We start from the raw sequence: 26,294 nt of genomic DNA on the forward strand, positions 1-26,294 counted from the left end.
TGATAACAGATATAATGATCATTTATTGCATTGATGACAGAAATGAAGTTACACTAAGTCCAATATAAGTAGCTTTAATCAATTGTGTATGAATGGAATTAGTTTTTTCATTTTCTAATATATTGAACTCATTAATAGTTTCAAAACTCGGGTCCAAATACTCAGAAAAATATGGGCATTGCATTCAATATCGGATACTAGATTTTGTGAATAGGATAATAATTGAACAAATTTGTTAAAAAAACATTAAAAAGACAAAGAGGACAATTTTAGAGCAAATGATTTTTATCTTATTGATTATATCATACCAAAATACCTGATTTTCATTCAATTTTTTGGCCAATTTCATTAAATTTCATCTCGTCTTAAGGCATTATACACTTAAATGTAATTTCAGCAAAAACTATATAAAAATTGTGCTTTATGATTCATAAATCAACGTAATTTTGAATTTATATTTTGCAAAAAGGAAATAATTTAATTTTAAATAACAAACAAACACTTTATACTCTAAAATTCAATGGAAAAGACTGAAGAATCGAATAAAGATTCGCAATCAATCTGACCAAAGTCATTTGCTGCCTCTAACTCAAAGAAGGAGGCAATAGAGACATCTTCATTATGTGTAGTGTCCTTGGAATTGATTTTTTCATTTGAATCTGAAGGACATGGGCTTAAACGAGAATCTCTAGCTTTCTTCCTAAGAAGACAGTTGAATCTGTTCTTTATAGCATTCGGTGGTCTTCCTGGGAAGAACTGGGCAATCTTTGCCCATTTGTTTCCAAGAGAATTGTGTAAGTTGATCAATTGCTCATCGTCAGAAGCATTCCATTCTATATTGATCAATTCTGGAGATATATGGCTAACCCAACGCTCGCGGCATTGTTTCCCTGTACGGCCAGGGATGTGCTCTGCGATGAAGTTCCATTTTCTTGGTCCGAACTGTTGGACGACGGATGTCAAGAGCTTATCTTCTTCTTTGGTCCAAAGGGTCTTCGGTGGGAGCAATACCTTGGCAAATTCCGCTTGAAACATTCTTGATTTGAGATAAAATGACAAATGGTATAAATTTGAAAACTCATTGAAATTGTGATTATTCACAAATTTGAATACTAGTATTTTTTGAGAACTAATTTGAGAGGTAGCATTTTTTGAGAGGAAAAGTTTTAGGTTAATTTTATTTTAAGTTAATCAAATATATAAACATATGTTAGATTATTTCCGCAATGATCGTAATAACTAACGATAATTTCGAAAATCTTGGCTGAAACCTAGGGGATCAATAATTGACCATTACTATCCCTAAATAATCTCCGGTGATCCAAAATCTTGCAAGAAAGTGAAAAAGAAATGATTCTTTTTCAGGGGCCGGTCTGTTTTTGTCGATAGGCTATCTTAGTTGTTGTAATGGCATATTTTCTTATTCAATCCATAAATATCTAATAAAATCACCTTTTGATTTATTTTCACTAACCAAATGTGATAATGCGTTTTTGAGGAAGATCAAAATCACAAACACGCATCTTGGCTATGGGAAACATTGTTGGTTTTGTCGTTTGATGTGATTTTCTGAAATAAAAATTTGCAATTATTATTCAAACTTGTATTTTTCATGATATATGAATTTCTTTGATTCAGAATTAAAATTGTCGATTTCACACTTTTGAATTTCTTATATTCTATAATCCAATTTCGCATATTGAAAGCTTGTAACGGTTGGTAAATAATTTTATCATCAGCATTATTGAAGCCTTTTAATTTCATATAAATTTTTATGCATACAAGAAAATCTAAAATATTATTTTCTAATGGAGTTTCAGCTCAATCATGCAGATAATAGTATCATACGCATATAGGCATGCTTAAATAATGAATACAACACTCCAATCTTCTAATTTCTAATGAAAAATATTTAAATAATTTAGAAATATGGGCTTTTGAAGTTGTTTTTAAAGAAACCATGATAAATCATCTCGTTTCATTTCATAAGAATCAAAATACAAATTCTTCAAGAAAAAAATTTTGTAACGATTTAGGAGCAATAATATGTCGTCATTGGATGAAATTCATCAACGAATGGCGACGTTTTTGCGCAATATTAAGAATAAAACCGCCGATTTAGATTACGAGTGGTTTAATTTCCGATCTTTTTTTGTTAATTTGGCGCAAACAAAAACAGAATTTCAATCTACTGCTCTGACAACAAAGTTAATATCGCAAATCAAAAGCTTAGATGGATTTAGCGAAAAATTTCCAGAATCTGTGTTCCTTACAGTATTTCCAGATTTAAAATATGAATATCACCTGGAACCTGCGAAAACAGAAAGGATAAACTATATCAAAAAGCGATATCAACTAACAACACAATACAGTATGAATACAAATCCTACATTTAAAACTCCTGAAATCGATTTATCAAAGATCCATGCTCCAAAATCAGCAAGGTCTACATGCCCACGACGAAAATCACTACAACCTTCTCCTGTTAAGCTAAATCAATCATCACAACTACTTGCAAACGAATTAAAAAGCTCTCCAATTCTTCAAACTACATTAGATCTTTCACAAGTTACAGAAACAACATCAAAACTACTTCCAAATAAGCTTGTCGACCAGGGTGATGCAATTTCTTACGTTTCTAAAAGTGATTCAGGTTCACCAGATATTTTACTTCAATTCGGTTCACTTAATAGAGAGAATAGATATTCATTTAGTGTACTACAACAACCACCAATTGATGGAGATTTCCAAACAGTTTCAAGAAGTGGAGTTATTACTTTACAACAAAATGGGTTTTCTGAATTTCTTTCGCTAGATGCATTCATAAAAGAAAAGATGAACTTCGATATGATATCAAAAATCAATGTTTTCTCGCAGTTCAAAGAATATAAAACTTTTAAGATTTGGAAATTGAGAACAATCAAAAATCTGTTCAATAAAAAGCGTGATAGTATTTCCCAGAAGTCATGGTTAACAAAAACGCCTTTACCACCGAAATTTTTCGAATTTAGAAAAATTATTCAAAATCTTTACAAGTGCGAACTGTTTCCAATGAATACAGTCAAAATACACTATTTCAATGTTATTAAAAGAGATTTTGAGGACTCTGCAGAAAAAAATTTAGTAATAGTTCAAGAATGCTCAGCAGCAACTACAAAATTACTTAGAGAGTTAGCAGAAAACCTATACGACAAATATTTATTCGAGTCAACACCAAGAAGCATTGATTATGTAAAAGATAAAAAGATTCCGTCTGAATTACTATCAGCAGCCACTTGTCTGCATAAGCATGGATTAAGTATTGTTGAAGAAGAGCTCGTAAAAGAACAAAGACAAAAAAGAATTGATATTGCTTTTAATAATGTGAAAAGTTTGAAACAATTTTCCGCAGTTTGTGATGAAAACATCATCAAAATCCTTTTGGAACTATTCAGAAAAGAAGCAAAGAAGTTATGTAATATTTTTATCACAGATAACCATGAAATTACATTCAAAGTATACTTAACATTCTTGAATAACTCCATTTGCCTCTCTCCAAGCTTTGAAGAGTTCCAATCTCTTATGAATTCCACATTGGAATTATATCTCAGATATTTCCATTCTTATTTGCGGCCAATATGCATTGATATGAAAGGAGAGCTACATGTATCAGAAGAAGATATGCAGAATCATACTCCTTGGCGCATTTTAATGAAAAATGATTTAATATTTAACGAATATCTTGACAAATTCATGAATGCTCTGAAGGAAAGCTACGATGAAGCATACCAAACGCTATTGACATACAAGAACACAACACATGACATATACGAAATGGACAGACAATGGGAATCAATCAAAAATTCGACAGATTTGACAATTTTCATAAATAATTTGTCAAATCTGAACAAATTGAAAGAGAGTGCGTATTCTTTCAGAATGAATTACTCCCATGGTATGATATCTTTAGAAGCACATGCTTTGCAAGATGACTTGAAAGTTGTTGTTGATAAATTAATTGAAAATAACAACAATATTTTGTTCCGAAACTACAAAATCATCTGCCAAAACATTATTTCTGATGTGAAGCAGAAGATAGATTCATTAAAACTCAGTGGAGATACACTTGAAGATTTAGCTGTTTTTAATCTCGGAATTTCAAATGCATTGAATTTTATTCCTGAATTAACTAAATCCACAGAAATTGTAAATTCGATTTACAGCAAAGCCATCGAAATGGGTGACTTCTTAACACCTATATTATCACAAAGTCTTCAAGAAGTTAACACTGTGATCGATGATTTCAAGAGCTTGTTGAATCGTTCTCAACAAATGATGCTGGAAAGAAAAGATTACATTAATTCGATTTTGAATGAACAACAAAAAGAAATCGAAAAGAAAATTGGAATTTTCGGAAGACAGTTGAAGTCCCAGTTCAGCCAAATCGAACCAAATCAATCTCCTTCTGTCGCTATCAATGATATCAATGAATGTCTTGAGAAGATAAACAACTTAAAATCGACAATCAAAGAATTTGTAAATACCGCAAGTCGATTGAATTTTAGCGGTTATGACTTTTCTCAAATTGATAAGACAGAAAGCGAATTGAAAAAGATTTTGCAGTATTGGAATGAATATCAAGTATTCATGGATGAGTACAACTTCTTGGTTGAATCAAAGATGGTCGAATTGGACATGAATAGAATGATTGAATTCCTAGGAAATTATAATGAAAGAGATTTGAAAAATGTTCAAAATCCACTTTTTGAACGAATGTCACTTTTCTTTGGCCAATTATATGAATATCAGCCTTTATTCCATATATTATCGAAAGTCCAATTTAATTCGGAAAGATGGTTCGGATTCTGCCAAATTCTCGAGATGAATTTCGAACAATTCAAATTTATGATTGTCAAAAAAGTTTTGAATCAAACATTGATGGATAAATTTGATTTGATAAGAAATTACATCTTGAACATGCAGCAGAGAGAAGACATGATCAAGACATTCAACAATTATCACGAAGAATATTCGAATATTGTGTTTAAATTCGTTCATTCGAATATTTGCAATCACTCTGTCATATCTTTCCCGAATTTATCAGATATTACAACTCAATTGCAAAATTATTTGTTGTATATCGAAAACTCTTCATCTTCTGAATATTTTGATTCAATTAAATTAAGAGCAGAAGTTTGGAAAAGTGAACTCAACCAAAGTGTTTCGATTTTGAACAGTTTGTTTGATTTCCAGTCACAATATATCTTCATGTCATCGCTTTTGGTTTCTTTCCTTTCTTTGCATTTTTCTTACGAATATTTGCATATACAAAATATTAAAAATTGGTTTTTGTCATTTTTAGAAAAAGTGACAAAAGAACCACATTTGATATCATTAGTTCCAAAAAGCGAAGAGAGATTGCAATCAGAATTAAGTAGCAGTGAAAATACAGCTATGGTTTCTACGAAATCATTAAATTCTGAATTATTTAATTCAAAAGCATCATTATCAAGTTTACAAAACAGTCAAATCAAAGGAATTTCAAATGATATCTTGTTGAGAGTAACAAATTCTGATCCATCAAAGTTTGTTGGTGATTTCTTGATCAATCTTTTAAATGAATGCAAAAAGAGATGTCAATTTGTTTCAAAAGAAATCGAAAACTTGTTTGACATACAAAGAAAAGAATTTCCAAGATTATATTTCGTTGACAACAAACAACTTTCGAATATAATTTTAAGTTGTTTGAACTTAAAACAAAGCATTGATGATTTGAAACCAATCTTCCCATCTATTTCTAAAGTCGCTATCTCTATTACAGATCAAGAAAGTTTAGTTGGAGTTACAAATAATTTCGGAGAAACTTATTTGTTTTCTGGTGTTTTTCCACTTGAAAAATATACAATTACACAAATTTTGAATGTAATTGAAAATGAAATGAGAAACTCAGTGAAAACATCAATTGGAGATGCTTTTACTTCAAGAGAATACACAGATCTATCTAAGTGGTACCAAAAGTATCCAATACAGTCTTCTTTGATTGCAGAAAATGCTTATTTCTTCTCTTCTGTCATGGAAATTTTCTCAAGAGAATATTCAAAAATTGATTGGTTGTTGTTCAAACAAAATGTACAAGAAACCATTAAATTTTTGTCGAAAGAGCTTCAGTATTATCCTGAGAAATCAGTCTTAATCAATCTCCTTATGTCTTTGAAGCTGAGACACAGAGATATTTTGCAAAGTTTCGAATCAGAAGAAAAAATATCTCAGTTTTCTTTGAAATTTAGACGTCACTTTTTCCATCAAAGAAATCCATATGGAGATATTTTCGTCAATTTCGCTGATAACCAAACTATTCCTTACTACTATGAGCTTATTACTGAACCGAGATTGTTCCCAATGACTGATTCGGAAGAAGATTCTTTCCTTGTCTTTGCTCATTGTTTAACAAACCCCGAAACATTTTTCATCAAACAATTTTCAGATGAAAACAATCGAAATCTTCTGAAAGTTTTTGCTGATTACATTGGAATGCCTTACTTCGAAATTTGTTCTACAAATATGCTCGATAATTTCATTGTTGCAGCCAACAAAATCAAAGCAATTGTCAACATTTTGAGTTTTCCAAGCATTACTTCTCAGATGCATGATTATTTCAGATGTGTTGAAGACAAATTGACAACTATGAAGAGTTCCAATTCCTTCCATGAAATAACGATTGGGCCAACATCATTCCTCATTAATTTCCAACAAGAAAACATTCCTTCGTCATTGAAACAAAGACTGAGACCAATTCATTTGAATAAAACATCTAAAACAGAATTTCTACAAAAAATTAAAGAGATTCAGGAACTTAACAGAAACAATGACATTCAACATGACATTAAATTGGATTTGTTATCCAAATTGGTATTGAGACAAAACCAAATTCAAGAGATATCGCAAAACAAAAAGAAATTTAGAATTTTCTTCGATATTTGCGAATTTTTGTTGACAGGAAAAGTTGTTAAATACGAAGAACCAATTACAATAAATCTCTCGGAAACATTATTTCAAAAGATAGAAAACATCAAAGATCAAGTCTTCCAATTGGACACAAACTCGTCTAAATCATACAGACAAGACTATCCAACAAAATCCATTTCGAAGAAAATTATGATTACTTCGAAATCAACTTTAATTGCTATGTCATTAATTTTTGTTTCATTAGGAGAGAAAATACAAAGAATCACGTATTCAATCTCAAGTTTAACTGATGATTATGTTAATTTAGTAATCAATGATTACGGATCGATTCAATTTATGATTTTTAGAGAAATCAAAGAAGAAAATGTTGATTCTATAATAATTCCTGACATTTCCATAAAAGATTTTGCATTAATACTGGTAGAATACAAATCATTCAAGCAGAATCAAGTGGAAATCCTTGCATTCGTTGATTCTTTCATCAATCAAATGACTTCTTCTCAAAAAAGTTTGCAAAAACATGATGGTCAAATTTTGAATGAATTAATTAAAAACGTGAACACAATAAGATACATTTCTGAGACAGACCAATCAATAACAATGTCCAAACTGATTGAATGCGTATTCACCAAAGAATACAAACAAGCGTTGATCACTGAAGAAAAAATCAGATTTATTCCATTGAAAACTTTTATGCCTTTTGTTATTACTGGTGATTTATCATCAGGAAAAAGGACATTTGCAAAACAATTTGTCAATGACAAGAAAGACAAAAAAGATTTAGTTCTTTATGCATCTTCTTTCAACAAAAAGATTCACATGAAAGTTTTTAATTACTTGAAATTGATGAAAAGAAATGTTTATTGTCCGAAATTTGGAAATTCTTTGTGGATTGTTTTGTTCGATTTCAACAACGCCATAAAAGAAGTTCAAGATTTCGTTTACGGTTTGTCACTTTTCAAGACTATACAATCTCCGGAAGATAATATCTATTATTATTGTGAGAATGTTCATTTAGTTGTTACAACTAATGATATCAAACCATTTTACGAAATGCAAGTTCCGTTTTATTTGATTGAACAAAATGGAAATGAAAATTCGATCGATTGGAAGAAATTAGAGTCAAATATCATTTTCGGAAGCAATTTAGAAAAAGTTAAATCTCTATTAGAGAACTATGAAAAACCAGCAGTTGTTAAATCATTCTTAGAACAAAATACAAAAATTGACACTGTTGAAGTGTTTTTCAGAATTTTCTCAATTTATTTCGGTTTAGAAAACGCTTTGAAGATTTCTTCCAGTTTCGCAATCAATGAACAAAACATTATTGAGTATCAGAACCATAACTTTTCAACAGCAACTTTGCCAACGGAATTCAATTTTGTTTCGATTTTGTTTGAAATAATTAATTTGCAATTGAATGTAATTTTGAACTTGGATTCTTTGAATTATTTCAGACATATAAAGAACACTGAATTTGTTGTCTTGGACAATTCTGATTTCCACAACCAGTTGTTTAAAGCATTAGTTAAGATTTCTCAAAACAAAAACAGAACAACATTCATTTTGGACATGAACAAAATGAATTGGGATGAAGTTTTTGATGTTTTGTCTTTCTTTTTGTTCAATTCAGAAAATACTTTGGCTTCAACTTATTTCGATCAACACGAGTTCACTATACTTAACAACTACTTGAACACAGAGAAAACAAATAAAGCAAATAGAGAAAACTTCAATTTGTTGTTCAATTTAGTTAATTTCTTCATTTTAGTTTCAGATGAAAGTCAGTATTTACAAATTCCTGATTTATTCAGACAAAAAATGATTTTGCTGCAACTGAATAAATCATTAAACCTTGGAGTATTGACATCCACCAATCAATACATTGAAAGAGTGTCTCCTTATGTCAAAAACTTGAACACAAGAGAATTTGATCATCATTGTAAGAACCACATCAAACAATTTAATGACAGATTTTCCGATTTCACTTCAGAAATCAATGTCATTATCCAATTTATGCAAAACTTGGCATCATTGAAATCCAAATTAGATATTGGTGGTTCTAAATCAAACGATGAATCAGAGATTGATGAAAACGAAATTCAAAAAAGAGTTCAATTATTGGAACAAAAATACAAAGATAGTTTACAAAAAGAAAATGATTTGAACAAGCAAAAAGATGAAAACATGCAAAGATTGACATTTATAAACAACGGATTACAAGTTGATCTGCAAGATAAATACAACAAACTCATAAATAACATGAAATCTTTGCCATTACAAGAGCAGCAACATCAAATCAAACAATGGTTGAATGTTCAAGACCAAACATTTAGTTTTTCAAACATTTTCAAGGATATTTTTGGAATTGCAACTACATCTAATTTCTCTGATCCTTCATCTTCATCGCCACAAACAACTTTGTTAGTTAACAATCTATCACAAATTGTTTTGGATCAAATTGATTCTTCTCTTGTTGCAAAATTGGCAAAATTCAACTTAAAAGGAGAAAATAACTACACAGTTATCATGAAAGAATCTGAATTTGGAGAAAACAAGCTATCTAACATTGCTGTTGCCAATAACATTGTTGGTTGCTTGTGTTATATTGTTCATTCAATAACTTTGTCGGATGAAAGAAAATCAATTTCTCAAGATTTGACATCGTTAAACACAAGAATTAAAACGCATAAACAACTTGTGAACAGATACAAGCAACAGTACGAAGAACTTCTTGAAACAGCTAAAAGACTGTCTGGTGTTTCGGAATGTCCTTCTTGGCTTCTTAAAGCTTGGGAATCAAATCAAAATGACGTTGTCAAATTATTCACTCAAATTGAGAAATTTATGGAAGTAATGAACTCAGTTATTACTGATTCCGTTGAGACAGAACATCTTGTTAAACAGTTCACAGCAATACAAGTGAGTTATCCTTATGGAATAAGCTCATTTGATCAATCACAAAGATACGAAATTTTGAAATCAGTTGAACTAAAAATGTTCACGAATCCATTTGAATTGATCAAAAATCATATGGCTTTGCAAATGTATTTCCCAGTGAAAACAATCAAATCTTTGTTTACTATTTGCGATAATAACACTAAGACAAATACAAAGTTGTCAATTAATACGGCACAAATCTTTAATGTAATTAATTTTGTTGATCAAATTGTTTTTTATAATTTGTTGCCATTGAAACCAATTTTCTTTTCCGAAAAAGAAAAAGACAATGAAAACCTGATTCCTGAACCATTAAATATCTTCTATGATCCACAAAATGTTTGTCAACAACTATTAATAGCAAGCCATCAAGAGAATTCAAGGATTTTGTTCACTTCTTCTGAATATCATGAAACTCTCATTTCTGCGATTTCTAGTGGAGAAACCGTCATTGTTGTCATTGATTCTGTCGAAAGTGGAATAAAGTTTTGCGATGATATTTCACATTTGAGATTAGAACTACAGGCTACAAGGACAGTTCATTACAAGAATATCGCACGTCCTGTTAGTTTTTCATTCAAAATGTTTGTTGTTTCTGTTGTTGATTGTAATTTTCTTTCAAAAACGAAGAAAAACATTTGTGTTAGTAACTTTTCTGTTAAAGATCTCCATAAAACAGAATGGTTCGACATAAGTTGCGTTCTCTGTTGCAACAAGAAACTCTTCGATGATATCATACAATCGATTGATATCTATGCTCAGAAAACAAATGATTTCTACGAATTGATACAGAAAATCACTGATTTTTCAAGAGATTCGTGGCCAGAATACTTTAATAACAGTATAAAGATGATAAACATGAGGAATTCTCTTGATAAGTTGGTTAGTTTGAGAAATGAAATCAATAAAACAATCAGTGACATCGAAAACATTATGAAAGAAATCAAGAAATTCACAACATTTACAAACCTTTGCAAAGATGTAATTGATTGTGTAAAAGACGAGCATAGTGTTTATCAGCTTTTAATTGCAATAAAGAACAACGCGAAAACAAATTTGACTCCCCAATCATCTGTAACTGTTTTCGAAGATATTTTGTTGACATTCAGTTCTATGCTTCCTTCAAGCGAAAGATTGGGAATGATCTGCAATTTCGAGCATTTCTATATGAAGAAATATCTCGATAACACAAGGAATTTGTATTTGGAAGGAACATTTCCAAACATTCATTCGAAACAGATAAGGTTAGTTATGCCGCAGTTAATTAATCATATTACTTCTATAACAACATTAACTCCAAAAGCTTACTTCACTCACACAACTGCAGAAACAATTCCTGATCCATCAGAACATCCTGTTTTTATTGTTGTCGACAAATTGATTTCTTGCGATTTTGCTGCTCGTTTTATTTCGAATTCTTTGAAGAAAAAGACTTCGATTTATGGTTCTTTTTCACACGAAATCATTTCAAAACCATCATCAATTGAGAAGTTAATTATTTACAGCAAAAATACTGATCAAACAATCATAATGATTTATGATTCGAGTATGGATGATTTTGTTATTCCTGCGATGATTGATTTCTCTCACATTCACAACTTCAACAATTTCTATGTTTTGATGTCTGAAGAAGAGAAGATAAAGATGAGTCCAATCTTCTTCGAATACATAATGAGCAGACCATGTACAATTGCAGGAATTACATCGATTCTTGAAAAGTTCCCAGTGAATGTGACGGAAATGAGAAGATTTGAAGGTCCTTTCGTTCATCTCCTCATTTGTTTGAGTCAGAGAATTGATTTCAATATTCCAATCAGCCAAATAATAAGTATTTGTAGAATTTGTTACACAATATTTGAAGAAAAAAGTTTCAGTGATGATGAATATCGAAACAGTGTTTCTCATTTCGCTTATTCTCTTTTGTCTCATTACACCAACGACAAAGTAATTAGAGATTCAATTAACTGTATAATGAGTTATTTCTTCGGAGAAAAAGAGCCAAGAATACAAGGATCAAGTCATGCTGATATAAGCAATGATGCAGTTTATTATTCAGATACTCCAATTGTTCCAACAAATAGTTTCATGATGAACAACTTTGGAGAACAAATAGATGTTGGAGTAAGAAAAGGATGGAAGAATATTTTCAACTGTGATGTTATTTACTTCGAAACTGAAGAAAGAAAACCAAGATTCGAAATTTCTTCATTAAAGTCTTCGATTTCAAACAATGATTCTGATTCTAACGAAGAAGAAGACAAAAATGAATTTATCAAAGTCGAAGAAGAAAAGCCAATTGTTATTAAAGATGCAGTTCTTTGTAATGCATATTTAAACAACGGATATTTGTCGATTTTTGGAAACAAAGCAATCAATTTGTTTGGATATAAAACTCCAAATAAATCAACATCTGATAATTCAGATCAAAACTTAGTTCAGTGTTGCGTGTACGACTCTGATGAATTCCTTGGATATGTTTCTATTCCATGCACATCAGATCGTGTACTTTGGCAGTCATCTTCAATACGTGTCATTTTACCTCATATCAATTTATAAAATAAATATTTTTTTGTTTGTTAGTTTATATAATTGAAATGAATTTTTTAAAAAATAATCATCAAGTTATTGTCGTCAAGATCCATCTTTTCAAGAAATGATTTCGTATGAAGTTTCATATTTTAAAATAAAAAACAATTTTTATTCTATTCTTCTATCATTTCCTATGGTTTCATTGTTTTTGACCCACTCTAAATTGAGTTGTAGATTTCATAATATGGACACTTTTTAACTTGAGGAAGAATAAAACGTATTTATATTATATCATGACTCCAATAAAAATATAAGATTTCTTATCTCAAAATATTGAGAAGATAGTAAATCCTTTAAGGCTGCACTTACGCCCATCTGATTTAATTCAAATTTTGACAACTGGCGTGAAGCGCCATTGAAAATTAACCTTAAACATCTGAATTGAAGGACATGTCATAGGGGCGTAAGTGCACCCTTAAACAATTGGCTTTAGTTAATTATAAAAAAATTAAATATATAAACAAACATTTATAATATAAATATACAAACAAAATATAAAAGTTAAAGTTGATGAAGTTTGAGAGTGTTTGAAATAACGATTTCTATTCCAACTCTTTCTTTTTCTATGTTGACAGCTTTCATGATGTATTCATCATCATTTACAGAGGAAGCTTCAATATTTCCATAAATTCCGTAACTTACTTTAAAAAGTTTGTTTCCAGTTGTATCCAACTGATATTTCTCTTTCAACTGTTCTCTCAAAGCCAAGAAAGTATCAGCAGGTTTTATTTCAACAGGGAAAGGAAGTTTCTTATCATATTCCCTCAGTGTTGAATTTTCCCTTGTGAAGTAGAAAACAGTCAAAATCAAAACATCTTTCGACAAAATGCTGAAAACTCTGAAAGGATTCGAATAAAAAGAAACATAAACAGTTTCATCAGCAAATCTAAAAACATTCTCTTTCATAGCAAGAACTTTGTATTTATTGGATGAAATCAAATTCCTTTCATAAAGTTCATCCAAAATTCCATCAACAGTGAAAAGTGAAGTGACCAAAAATTCACTTTCCTTTACAATAATCGGTCCGTTTACGACCAATGCAATAACTCTGAAGAAACTTTTTTGAGAGAGAAGAGAAATTCCGTTCATTGACATCACTTTATAAGATTTATTTTGGAAAAGACATTTTCGAACTAAATCTTCGAATTTGTAATAAATAGGAGTGAAAGAATTCGAACTAAAGAAGAAAAGAGTTGTTTTTTCTTTCGATATTTCATATCTTTTTCCAAAAATATTCTGCAAAATATCATAAAAAGTGCCAAAATTACAATCAGGCAACAAATAAACATCTTTTGTAATTTCGTTGTTAAATGTCAATGTGATCTTAAATGATTCTTTCATTATACTCATAAATAAACTTAACTTCTTTGGATAAATCTGACAATTTGTCATATTTTCATGTAAAGTGTCAAATGTCAAATTATTTTGATTTTCATCGAAAGAAATATTAAATTTGCATCTGTCATCAAAAGAAAAACAGTTCTTAACTGTATTATCCAGATCAAAATTGCCTGTTTTCGATGACAAAATAAAAATTTGTCCATTTTTCAAATTAATTTCTGACAATTTTTGGGAATTAATCAATGTCTTGAACGAAAGTGTTGCATTCGAAACAGAAAGTGAAATGTTGTCAGTTTTGACAGATTTGTCAGAAAATGATATTGAAATTACATCTGATACTTTTATGTCAATTTCATCCAAGTTCAAAATTGTGAAGAGTCTTAAAGGGCAAATCAAAGAAGGTTCGTAAATCAAAACAGGGAAAATATATTTCTTTGGAAAATTCTGTAAAATGATAACTCCTTTCGTTTCTTCTAAAACTGATATTTTGTCACTTTTTTGCAATTCATTTCCCAAAGAAATTTCATTTTCAAGAGAAAAATATCTTAAATTCTCTTCAGAAATGTTTTTCAGATCTAAAAGTTTTCCTTCATTAAAATCTGACACAATTTTTGACAAATATTTGTCATTTTCTGTCAAATTGTCAATTTTTGGATTAATTTTCAGTTTTGGAATAATGTTTTCTATTGTTTCAGAAACAGGTATTTTCAAGTGAAGTGGAAAACGGTTAATATACGATAAATAACCACTTTTTGCAGAGAAATCGATATCTTTGTCAAAAAATACATTTAGATTTAACATTTCTTCGAATTTTGTTTTGTCAATTTCGTTTATATCGACATCAACAAAAATTGAATTGATTTCTATCGTCGAAATGTAAACTAACACGTAAGCTGAGAAAATTTTTCCACCGAAATTATTTTCGATCATTTCTCTTTTTGAACAAAATTTCACTTCAGTGTCATTAAACAATACAAAATCATCTTTCATCTGAGGTTTGATGTAGCAGTAGTAGTGTCCTGAGTTAGGAGAACCACTGTGGACAATAACAGAAAATAATTGATATTCAGCGGTTTTGTAAATAAATTTTTCATCAAATTTGAATTCATCATTCAATTTAATTACACCTTTTTCATCGAAAGAAAATCTGTTTAAATGGACAATCAATATTTTTGGCGGCTTTTTTATCGTTGTCTCCATTTCACAGTCTTTTTGGCCATTGTAATCTTGTAGTTTTGCTTTTTCTGAAAATTTTTGTAAACTTTCTGTCAAATTTTGGGCGGTTTTGACATCCAAAGACAAAGTCAGAAAATCCTGGTTTGATTTTGTTAGCATTTTATCATCTTTATATATTTTCTGCTTCAGTTTTCCCTCGAACAAATCATCGACAATTTTTTTGAGAGAATTCGGAAGAGAAGAAATCAAAAGAGTGAAAAATTCAATGGAATCATGTTGTGTGGATAGAATTCCTGTGTCCCAGCCAAAACTATCAATCAATTGCTTGGGATTCTGACTACCTGTAGGTTCAATCATCATTTTGTAAAATAACCGTCGTAAACTATTCAAAAATTCACTGTCATTTTCATTGTCACTTTTAAAAACATGTAATCTAAAAATTGGCAAATGAAAAAGTATCTGTAGCCACACGTTAATGTAACATGTTGTTCCTCTATTGATTAATCCACTAAATGGTGCATTTGATGTTGAATTTAAAATGTCACTTTTTGTATCGTTCTGACTATTGAAATTGAAAGAGATATCATCAGAAGAAGTTTCGAATTTTGAAGGAATTTCTTTTTTGTTTTCTTTGATTTCTTCGTCATTTTCGAGTTCCAAATCAAAAGAATCGCTTTCATCATCATTTTTTGAATTCTTTTGAAGGATTTTCGTATCTTCTTGGGATTTTCCTGTTGTTGTTTTGTTTGTTTGACTTGGTTTCTCCGAATTTTGACTGTTTTTTCGGATAAAATTAAATGAATCTGATGAATCTGATGAAAATGTCATTGAAGAAGGTCTATGACTCTTTTTAATGGCTGTAACTTCTATTACATCAGAATCTGAGTCTGAAATCGTGTTTTTGGATTCGGTTTGAAGTTTTGGAATATCTAGCTGTAATTTTGGGATGTTTTCTTGTATTTCTTGGATATTTATCTCTTTTTCTGGAAGAAATTTCGGTACTTGGGGTGAATTTAATCGACTTGTAACTGCAGAACTGGATTGCGATCGGATTAAGATGTTATCACGAAGGAGAACTGAAACTGATAGAGTTATATGGTCATCTTTAATGAATCCGTTGGATTTTGTGAGTTTATCTGGTAATTGGAAGCTTTCATTGTGATTATGCTTAAAATTTTTCTTGATTACCTTTTTTAATGAATATTCACTATTTAGATGATTTACTATCTTGAATGTATATATAAAATCTGGCGTCAATTCTCCCGTGCTATACTCAGTGAAGACATTTAATTTTTCGGATTCATAACCCAATGTAAAATTTAATGTAATATGTCTATCACTATCTTCTAAATCGAAGAAAGTTTCATCACCTTCTGCTGTAGAGATTTGTTGGTCATCAGATGTCAGGTAAATAGCATCGCCATCCATCGAAGAAAAAAAAATTACAAAAGGAAGTTCCTCCTTCCCCTCAAAATAGGAATTAACTTTCGAAACTAAAGTAAATCGTAAATACATCAATGATTTAATTATACCTATTGAATAATTATTTGAAATTTAATTTTTCAATTTCATTCAAGGTAATGAATTCAAAACAAAGATCGTTTGTTTGATGACAGGAAAGTTGGATTGCATATTCCTTAATTGATCAGATCTAGTGATTATTCAATTTAAAGAATGTGCAAAAAATTAAATCATAGAAACTGTTTGATGGAACTGTTCTATACTTGTTGAGTGTTGAACTCTTGTAGATATATATTATTTTCCCATATATACTTTCAAAAATTCAATTGTTTTTTTTTTTATATTCTTGAACGTAATATATTTTTATTGGGAAAATTGTTAAAATGCATGCTGCTTACGATGCATGCTAATCAAAAGAAGTATCTTGTCAATATTCTGTTATGTAAAGATTATTGAAACTATGAATTATCAATATATGTGTAGTATTGTTTTAGATATTTAATAGTTATGAAATAGTTATCATGATTATTTCATATCTTCCAATTTTTTGAAAAAATGGTTTAAAAGCATTACAAGGTGCATAAACATCAAAAGATATCAATTTATGGTATATGTATATCTTTTTAATTGTCAGAGTGACGATACCTCAATTTGACGGATCTACAATGAATAGTGGATCTTTTTGAATTTTTTTTTCTCAAAATTATTTTTCTCAATTAGAATCTTATTTCTTAAATATGCTAATAATTTTCTCTGAAGCCTCATATTGTTTTTTGGCAGGTCACTTTGTGAACCGACAGTTAGGATCCAAATTAATCACCGCGGTGATGTCAAAATAAAATTCTGAATTATCGGAATATAGATCTTTTTTAAATCCAATTTAGAATATAATTATTACATTATTCTCAAAACCATCAGTTCTGAATTATTGAATGTTCTTTTAATTTTGAATAGGAGAGTTATAATTTTGGTTCATTTGAATTAAAGTACCGGGATCAATGCTGTTATATTCTAGAAAAAAGAAGCACGGGGAAACTAAGCTAGTTAAAAACAAGTGGACCCCCGATGAAGATAAACTTTTAGAAGAAGCAGTGAAAAATAATGGAACTACAAGATGGGATTCCATTGCATTGAATTTAGGGCTGTACAAGATTTAAAAAAACATTGCCGGGTTACCGTAGAGGCCTAAAAAAATCGCGCCTCGGCGGCAAGCCGCCTCGGCATTAAGAATGCGCATCTAAATTTTTATATGTCCTTCTTTCTTTTATTTTTCCCTTCCCTTTCTTTTCTTTTTCTTTTTTTTCCCTCCTCTTGCTCTCATTTACCTTTTTTTTCCTTTTCTCATCATTTTTCAAAATTTTAAATTTTTATCAAAAATCTTGCCTATAAAAGCAGACTATGGAACCTTTTAATGCCTCTTAATCAATATTATACAGCATAAAGCATATTAAATGAAAGTAATTACGTATAAATTTATTTTATTATCTTATTTATTAATTCTTTAGCATGTATTGTTTAATATTAACTTTTCTGTACATTAAATATGATATCTCCAAAGTATGAATGCCTTGTAACGAAACGAAAACTTAATTTTATGTTGAATATTTGTCACAAACATTAGATTATTAAAATATATGTTGGATATCCCTTAGTATGAGACTTCATGACTCTTGTAGTCTAACGTGAGCTTTGGATTGCAAGCTCTGTGGTTAACGAACATAAATTAATTGTAAAGTTTTCAAAATTTTTCATCGTTTCTATCAGCATCTATTTTTCCTTTAAAATAATATATTTGTATGAATACAATATTTAGTAATTTTTTTATTTCCCATAATTTCATTCAAAATTTCAGAAAAAATTAATTTCTATTCAATATTATTTCAGCTTCAAAACACTTCATTCTTATAGATGTTGATTCACTAAAGTGTGATACTCAATGTCTTATTTCAATGAAAATTGTTCTGCAAATTTATTTCACTTTTGACCTCACTTTTTCCGTAATTCAATTTTTTACTTTTAATATTTTAGATCTTCATAATATCATTTGAAAAATTAACCATATAAAAAAATCAAGTTAACAATTCACTTTTTCCGTAATTCAAAAATCAAAAATATAAATAATATATCTTTTTATCAAATATTATTATTATATTCTATGAAAAATGAGGTCCGGAAATTTTGCGGATTCCCGTAACTCAATTTTACGGAAAAAGTGCAGTAAACTATTCAAAATACGGAAAAATTGGTGTAAACTAATGATTTTACGGTAAAATCACGGAAAGTCCCGGAAGAATATATGTGCCTATATGAAATTATACAAAAATGAATCAAACGCATTTTAAAAGATTGTTCTTGTATTATAAATGCTATTCGCTGATTTATTAGTTGAAGAAAATTACCAAATTTTTGCCGATTTACAAAAAATGATTTACAAAGCATATTTTTATAAGGCTTTAAAAATCTTTAAAATGTGACCGGTGACGGAAATCCATGGTAACCAACCGCGGTTCCCGTTTGGAATGCCATACATTGAATGTTCCAGGCCGTAATGGAAGACAGTGCAGAGAAAGATGGCTTTCGGTTCTTGCTCCAGATTTATGTAAAGATGAATGGGATGAAGAAGAAGATAAAATTCTTCTTGATATGCAAAAGAAAATTGGAAACCATTGGTCTCTGATATCTACTTATCTAAGTGGTAGAACACCAATCATGGTCAAAAACAGATTCAGATTATTGATTAGAAGAGAAAGGAAACGTGAAAAGAAAGCAAAGAAAACTGCGAGAAGCACTATCAACTTAGATCATAACGAATGTATATTTGATACATCTTTGAATTTTGAAAATGTTGATTTTATTCAAATTACAGATGATTTTGATCCATTAATTACATACAACCAAATTAATGATGATTTATTTGATAACTTTGCTGCTTCTGATGATATTTGATGAATTTTTTATATTCGTAATAAATTAAATAATAATACTTCTATCTTAATTTCCTAATATTTTTATTATTGAATGATCTGATTTAAGAATGTTTATCATCAATTTCTTAAATTTTTTTAAAAAAAACTTGATTTCTTTTGATATTTCGCATAAAATTAGTATTCCTAATATATGTAGAATTAGACAATTTAGTGAAATACGGAATATAATTCAATATCGTTATTAAGATTAAAATTAACTGAGTTAGGTTGCATATGAGCATAAAAATTTGATTACTCAGGAGTTGTTAAACTGATTAACTTAAAATACTAGAATGTTGATAACAAAGAAAATTTATTCACAGACATAAAAGTTAATTATAAAAAACAAGAGTATTTAAAATGTGTCATAGTCATAATGTTAACATAATTTTAATATATACCCTATTACAAAGCTGTACAAAGTTGTTAGATAGAATATCGAAGAAACGACTTCTTAGAATCATGTTGAACCATGAACTCCTATATCTAGAAATACGTTTTGATAATCAATCCAGTGATAGCGAGGCAAATAATTAAATGAATTAATGCAGACCAGCCTTTCAAGCCTTTTACTTTGAATGCTCTGATGTATAGTATAGGAGGAAGTAAAAGTGCCATGAAAGAGTATGTTATTGATCCAATGAGTTCGATGATATTTTCATATCTACTTTCATAGTAATAATCAAGCGCGCCACAAACGAATATGACCATAATAGCACCAACAAATATGGAAATGAAGTTAATTTCACTTGCGAATAATTGAACAAATTGTCTACTAGCAATTATAAGATAGCCAGCATTTGTGATAATTATATTTATGATGCTTGCAACTTGCATTACTTGGGTAAATCTATTATCAGTTGGATAAAATTCCAAAATATCTTGATCTTCGGCTTCACCCCAAAGATAAAAGTGACTAAACATCGAAATTGAAAAGTTAAAAACTGCGACAAGTGTTGTTGAAGTTATCACGAGATTGAAAACATATCTTTGAGTTGTATGCTTAAGGGCTGTAGCGACATTGCAAATGAATGGCTGGCCCCAGAATAGAGTAGTGAATGAGGAAAATGTTGACACAAGCCCCCAGAAGTCGACTGATACTAAAACAAATTTTTCTGAGGATCGAAGCCTTCTTGTTTGAAAGATGTGACAAAGAAATATATTGTTCCAATCAGAAGTGTTAGAATTGCAAAATCACCAATCATAAAGTAAAATCGTAAAGAAACGAATTTTTTGAAAAACACAAATGGAAGTGTAAACAGAGGAGTGATAAAGAAGAATACGAAATACTTGTTTGTGAATATTGTGTTATCACCATAAATTGGATGAATGAACATTTGTAAAGTAGTTTTTAATGATGAAATGTTGGCAATTGCAGAATAGACGAGTGTAAGAATATATATGATTCTAACAGTATTGTGACCCCATCCAAATGTATCTTTAACAATGTCTGCATATTGGTTGCCAAAATTAAATCTCCAAGTGTAAATAAAAAAGTAGGATGCCAAAATATTTAAGAACGCAGCCAAAATACGCATTAAAATAACGTTAATAATGCCGTAATCAAATAAAACGTCCATGAAATTTGCATCATTTCCGGTCATCATGCAAAACATGAGTGACATAGCTGTTACCCAATTAATCGGATTGTGATCTACATGAAAAAGCTCTCGATCTGAGCCTACAGTAAACTTGTAATCATTTAGAAGCATATCACCGCCTATCATTGTATTGAATAATATAAAAATTCTGAGCTATGAAAAGTGAATATAAAAATTGAAATTCTGAAATAGGAAACAAGTTGCAAATCGAGATTTTATGAATACCATAATTCAAATTTCAGAAGTCGAAATTGAAAACAATATAGAAATCATTTATGAAGTTTAATCGAAATTTTTATTAACAATATATTTGAAATATAATTCTAGGTTTTGAAAATTGAGAATAAAAAGTTATTTTGTTTTAGAAATACTTTAAAATATGTCTAGATGATAATTGATTTCCGAGGTTTTGTTACAATTATATAACGAACAGAAAATTTCCGTTAAATTATCTATCACTTAATTCAAACAGTATCATTTAACAGATTGATTTTACGATGAAGGTGATTGAATTCAAAAATTAACGTATAAACTGCGTATTCAATTTTCTTCTCAATCTAAAATACTTTTCAGAAAGAGAATTTGACATGTTATGCATTTGAATTGCATTATCATATGCAGACATTTTTAAAAATTAAATAAAAATTTTGACAGTTTATGTAATGATCATTTTTTATAAGTTCAATCATATTTTCAATTATATATTGATGAATTTTTCTTTCAAAATTACAGGTAAAATTTTCAAAGAAAAATCATTTGGAACCCAATCGTTTTTAGTTATCAGTATAAAATCTGCAGCAATATTTTAAGTTTATTTGCATGACAATCGCAAAAAAATGATCGATGTTATAGACCGAAAATAGATTTTTTCGGTTTTCTCTTCAAATAATTGAAAGAATGATACTATTATAGGTTTATTATATAGCATATAATCATGCTATAGCCGAAAATTATAAGTTTTGAGAAGATTGAATATAACACAAATAAATTTGAATGTAAGTTAAATTGCTTGTTGTTTTTAATAGCTATTTAATGAGAAATCCAATATTGCAAAATTCAAATTGAATGATTGAAAGAACAGAAAAAGTCATTCTTTTCAATTTCGAATATGTTTCATTGTATTTATAATTATATGACAAATAAGATATTTAAACTTGATTTTTGAAGGAAAATTCACAAAATTGAATAAATTCAAATAATTTTTATTCAAAAATAAACTAGTTATTTGAGTTTAATACTAATTATCTATTCAAACTACAAAGTTTGTAATTTAAAATATTTTGTGAGATTAGATTGAATTAATTCAAGGTTCTTTTCAATTAATATTAATGACCATATTACGCATTTTCGAACATTCTAAACCAAATATATAAAAATGGGAGACGAATGTTAAATTTGCTAGACATGGGGGAGTTGTTTGCAAAGTTTTAGCTCTTATCTCTAACAAAAAATTAATTTTTAAAAAAATGACCGAATACGTTTCACAGCGAGAAAAAAATAAAAGGCAAGATAGAATTTTCTAGACATAAAGAAGTTGTTTACCGAGTTTTAGCTCTTATCTCTAACAAAAAATTAATTTTTAAAAAAATGACCGAATACGTTTCACAGCGAGTAAAAAATAAAACTGTACACTGATTTTCATTTTCATTTCCAGTCACTTTACTTATTATTTTTTCTTTTTTTCATTTTAATTATAATTTATACAGTTGTTTTTATGAATTTTAATAATCCTACTGATTTAATACCTAAATTCAGATATAAATAACTCTCATGAGGTATTACAAATCAGATTGAATTAAACAAGATAATTTGAACTTAAAAACACCTGCATTAATTAATATGGATTCTAAAATATCAGAACATTTGATTAATTGCATCAGAGTACAATACCAAATATCGAATGAATTAAATAACTAAGTGCGGAGAATGCTCAAGCAAAAGTTATAGCCGTCATTGTGTTCCTAGTTAATATATTGCATTTTTATACCAGAATGAAAAAAATGAAGTAGCGGGTGCAAAATCCTTTTGATTTGTGTCACTTTTGCTTGTTCAATTTTTTTTTTTCAAATGCTTTCAAGAACTCTTTTTGATGTTATTCGTGGATATTTGAACAACAAAGTCAACGGAACAGAAGAAAAGTTCATATCCGAGCAAATGGATGAAATGCAGAAAGAATGCGCAAACGCATCAATAGATGAAAAATCTGATATCGTACAACAAGTCATTTTCCTCAATTTAATTGGCTATGATGTTTCATGGGCAGATTTCACCGTTCTTGAAGTCATGTCTTCTGAAAGTTACTCGGCCAAGAGAATTGCCTATACCGCGGCCTCCCAAATGTGGAACACCCAGTCAGATGTCGTTATTATGGCTACACATAGAATTCATCGCGATCTTACATCTGTTGTTCCACTTATTGCGAATGCCGTCCTTACATCTCTTCCTCCTTACTTATCTCTTCCACTTGCACAGCATATTGCACATGACGTCATCGCCCTCATGTCCGGTGCAAGGCCACAACTCCGCCAAAAGGCTATTATGACTTTCTACCACATTTGCCTTAAATATCCAGACGCCTTACGTCCTGGCTTCACAGCATTACGTAACAGACTTGACGATACAGATCTTTTTGTTGTTTTCTCTGCACTTACAGTTATGTCCGAATTATGTGCTCATAATCCACAGAATTTCGTTGGTATGATTCCAAAATTCCACAAGATGCTCGAAACCGCACCAACAAACTGGATTACTGTTCGTCTTATTACAATTCTTCGCATGCTCTGCAGCGTTGAGCCACGTCTTCCAAAGAAACTCGTTCCTCCATTCACTACAATCCTCGAGACAACAAATTCGATCACAGTTCTCTTCGAATGCGTCAGAACTATCATTGACATCCCAATTACGAATCCAATCCTTCTTACATATGCAACACAGAGAATGCAAGCCTTCTTAGAACACAAGGATGCCAATTTGAGGTTCCTTTGCCTTACACTTTTCATAAAATTAATCGAAATTCAGCCAAAACTTGTTGCTCAACACAAGGAATTAATCACACAATGTCTCGATAGCAATGATGAGAGCACTCGTCTCCTCGCTCTTGATCTCCTCGCAGCCCTTGCCAATACAAAGACAATTGATGGAATTGTCGGCAAAATGTTCGACCATTTCAGGGACTCCAAGAACCAAGCGTTCAAAGATCAAGTACTTAAGCGCGTTATTGAGATCTGTTCTAAAAACGATTACGAATTAATCAGCGATTTTGAGTGGTACATTACCTGTTTGATCGACTTCCTCGAAGAAGGAGGTTTTACCTGCTACAACGAGCTTGCCGATCAGTTCTACGACCTTGCATCTCGTGTACCAGATACTCGCCAGACATTAGTCGATCTAATGTCCGCCCTCTTCGACAATGTTGAGTACAAGGACAAGACGAGACTGCTTTTGGTCGCATCTTTCATCATTGGAGAGTATGCCGAGTCGAATGAGTGCATTGAGTCACTTGTACAGCCTCTTGTCCTTCAAACAGACGAGAGAGTTCAACTCTGCTGCGTTTCAGCCGCTCTCAAGCTCTATTTGAGGCTTTCCGACGAAGAAAAAGCAAATGCTCTCGAAACTCTCAAAACTGGCCTTGAAATGTTCAGAACAAGTGGTCCCGCCGAAGTCCAAGACAGAGCAGAGATGATCCTTATGCTTCTCAACATCTTCGAGACCTCCCAAGAATCAGATGAAATTTCCCAGTTGCAAGAGACACTTTCCAGCGAATTACCTGATGACCAAGAGCCAATAGAGCTTCCTCCAGGCCTCAACGACCCAATTCCTCTGTTCGCAATCGAAGAAAAAGAGGAAGAAAAGCCGGAAGAAATCATCGACTCGAAACTTCCGAAGAAGAAAGAAGAGCACAAGGAAGGAGAGGAGAAGAAGCCGAAGAAGCCAATGAGGAAGCAGCGCCAGAACGCTCCGAAAGCCGTTGTCATCAAAGCTCCAACTAAAACAACAACTCCTGTTTCGAATTCTGCTCAAAAAGCGAAAGTTGCTCCGAAGAATTCCGCTTTATCCGATGCCCTCGCGAGTGTTGACTTAACGAGTGAAATGGCCGATGTTCAGAAAGAGCTTCCTCGCCCTATGCCGTACAACCAGGAGCTCCTCATGAAGCAGGCCCAGCAGAGATCGACGCATTCCAAGCACTCACACGGCTCAAAGAGGAAACGCAGCAAGAACCAGGAACTTCCAATGCCAAGCGCTGTTTCAGTTCCTCCTCCACAGCAACCGCAGCCTGTCACAGCTCCAAAGCCTCGCTCGAGGATGCAGCTGATCGGAGAGAACTCGAGTTTGATCGTGAACGCAATCGAATTCACTCCGAGCCAGACAAATCCAGGAAGACTCGAAGTCGAAGTTTTGATCCACAACCAGACAGAACTGACAATAAATTCGATAGACATAACAGTTCAGTCACAAGGAGGAGCTGTTAAAGGTGTTGACGTGCCAAGTATAACAACACCAATTTCGCCTGTTTCAAGCGCAACTCACAAGATAACAATAGAAGCAGCAAATATGACGCAGCCACAAAAAGTGAGAATTATTTTTGTCCCTGTTGAAGGAGGTGTCGAAACACTCGATGCAACATTGAGATTGTTCCCTTCTTTCTTCTTGACAGCGGCACCAACAGAAGGATTCGAACAGGCAGAGAAGAAATGCACATTCGATGAGAAGATGAAGCCAATTCAGACTCAGAAAGCAAGAGAAGTCCTACAAACAGCATTCAACGTCGTAAGAGGATCAAACATCAAATTACCTGATGCTTCTTCAAGAGCTATTTACGCAAAGACACCAGCCGGTCATGAGGCAATTGCATACGTGCAGGCAGCTGCTGGTCAGGTAATAATAGAAGTTAAAAGCACTAACGAATTACTTGGAAAGTCTCTCGTGAAGGAGTTGGAAATGAAAGTCAAAGCAATCGAACAATAAATAAAAAAAAGTTTTTTTTTAAAGAATATGTTTTTTTGTTGGTTTTGAAAAGTAGGTGAAGATGAAAATAAAAGAGATTGAAGGAATGATACTATTAATAAGTTTGTAGTTGTAATATTAAATATTTATATTGTTTGAAGTGAAGAAAAGCAATCCTTGAAAAAGAATGTTATAAATTTTGAAGATATTATTATTTTGTACCTTATAGTTTTTTGTTTTTGATATGAGCAATGGTGAAAAGATTTAGATCTTCATTGAATTCTATATGAATTACAAAATTATTGTTACGCTACATCTTTTTGTATCATAG

At 30.9% G+C, this 26,294-nt stretch overlaps 6 protein-coding genes across 6 annotated transcripts, besides 4 other annotated features; 3 read left to right on the plus strand and 3 right to left on the minus strand.

Moving 5' to 3' along the window:
- Positions 1-201: 201 nt before the first annotated feature.
- TVAGG3_0263060 (RNA polymerase II transcription regulator recruiting protein) lies at positions 202-1,528 on the minus strand (the record flags this gene model as incomplete). Its single annotated transcript, XM_001583036.1, has 1 exon — positions 511-1,035. One exon carries the CDS (start codon positions 1,033-1,035, stop codon positions 511-513), a length of 525 nt encoding a protein of 174 aa, XP_001583086.1.
- Positions 1,529-2,373: 845 nt separating this feature from the next.
- Positions 2,374-12,441, plus strand: TVAGG3_0263070 (dynein heavy chain family protein family; the record flags this gene model as incomplete). The annotated part of the gene is made up of 1 exon (XM_001583035.1): positions 2,374-12,441. The coding sequence occupies one exon, from the start codon at positions 2,374-2,376 to the stop codon at positions 12,439-12,441; it is 10,068 nt and encodes a 3,355-aa protein (XP_001583085.1).
- Positions 12,442-12,767: 326 nt separating this feature from the next.
- Positions 12,768-12,892: a mobile genetic element.
- Positions 12,893-12,936: 44 nt separating this feature from the next.
- Positions 12,937-16,419, minus strand: TVAGG3_0263090 (ubiquitinyl hydrolase protein; the record flags this gene model as incomplete). Its single annotated transcript, XM_001583034.1, has 1 exon — positions 12,976-16,419. The coding sequence occupies one exon, from the start codon at positions 16,417-16,419 to the stop codon at positions 12,976-12,978; it is 3,444 nt and encodes a 1,147-aa protein (XP_001583084.1).
- Positions 16,420-17,589: 1,170 nt separating this feature from the next.
- Positions 17,590-17,782: a mobile genetic element.
- A 937-nt stretch (positions 17,783-18,719) lies between these two features.
- On the plus strand, positions 18,720-19,487 carry TVAGG3_0263110 (RNA polymerase II transcription regulator recruiting protein; the record flags this gene model as incomplete). The annotated part of the gene is made up of 1 exon (XM_001583033.1): positions 18,943-19,398. The coding sequence occupies one exon, from the start codon at positions 18,943-18,945 to the stop codon at positions 19,396-19,398; it is 456 nt and encodes a 151-aa protein (XP_001583083.1).
- Positions 19,488-19,541: 54 nt separating this feature from the next.
- On the minus strand, positions 19,542-21,138 carry TVAGG3_0263120 (uncharacterized protein; the record flags this gene model as incomplete). Its single annotated transcript, XM_001583032.1, has 1 exon — positions 19,905-20,342. One exon carries the CDS (start codon positions 20,340-20,342, stop codon positions 19,905-19,907), a length of 438 nt encoding a protein of 145 aa, XP_001583082.1.
- A 727-nt stretch (positions 21,139-21,865) lies between these two features.
- Positions 21,866-22,643: a mobile genetic element.
- Positions 21,866-22,643: a terminal%2Cinverted (terminal inverted repeat of Banshee-A1 transposon ID:TVAGG3_0263130).
- Positions 22,644-23,078: 435 nt separating this feature from the next.
- TVAGG3_0263140 (delta adaptin-related family) lies at positions 23,079-26,134 on the plus strand (the record flags this gene model as incomplete). The annotated part of the gene is made up of 1 exon (XM_001583031.1): positions 23,087-25,984. The coding sequence occupies one exon, from the start codon at positions 23,087-23,089 to the stop codon at positions 25,982-25,984; it is 2,898 nt and encodes a 965-aa protein (XP_001583081.1).
- Between the last annotated feature and the right edge of the window lie 160 nt (positions 26,135-26,294).

This window comes from Trichomonas vaginalis, chromosome V (assembly GCF_026262505.1).
Source record: "Trichomonas vaginalis G3 chromosome V, whole genome shotgun sequence".
Taxonomy (NCBI): domain Eukaryota; phylum Parabasalia; order Trichomonadida; family Trichomonadidae; genus Trichomonas; species Trichomonas vaginalis.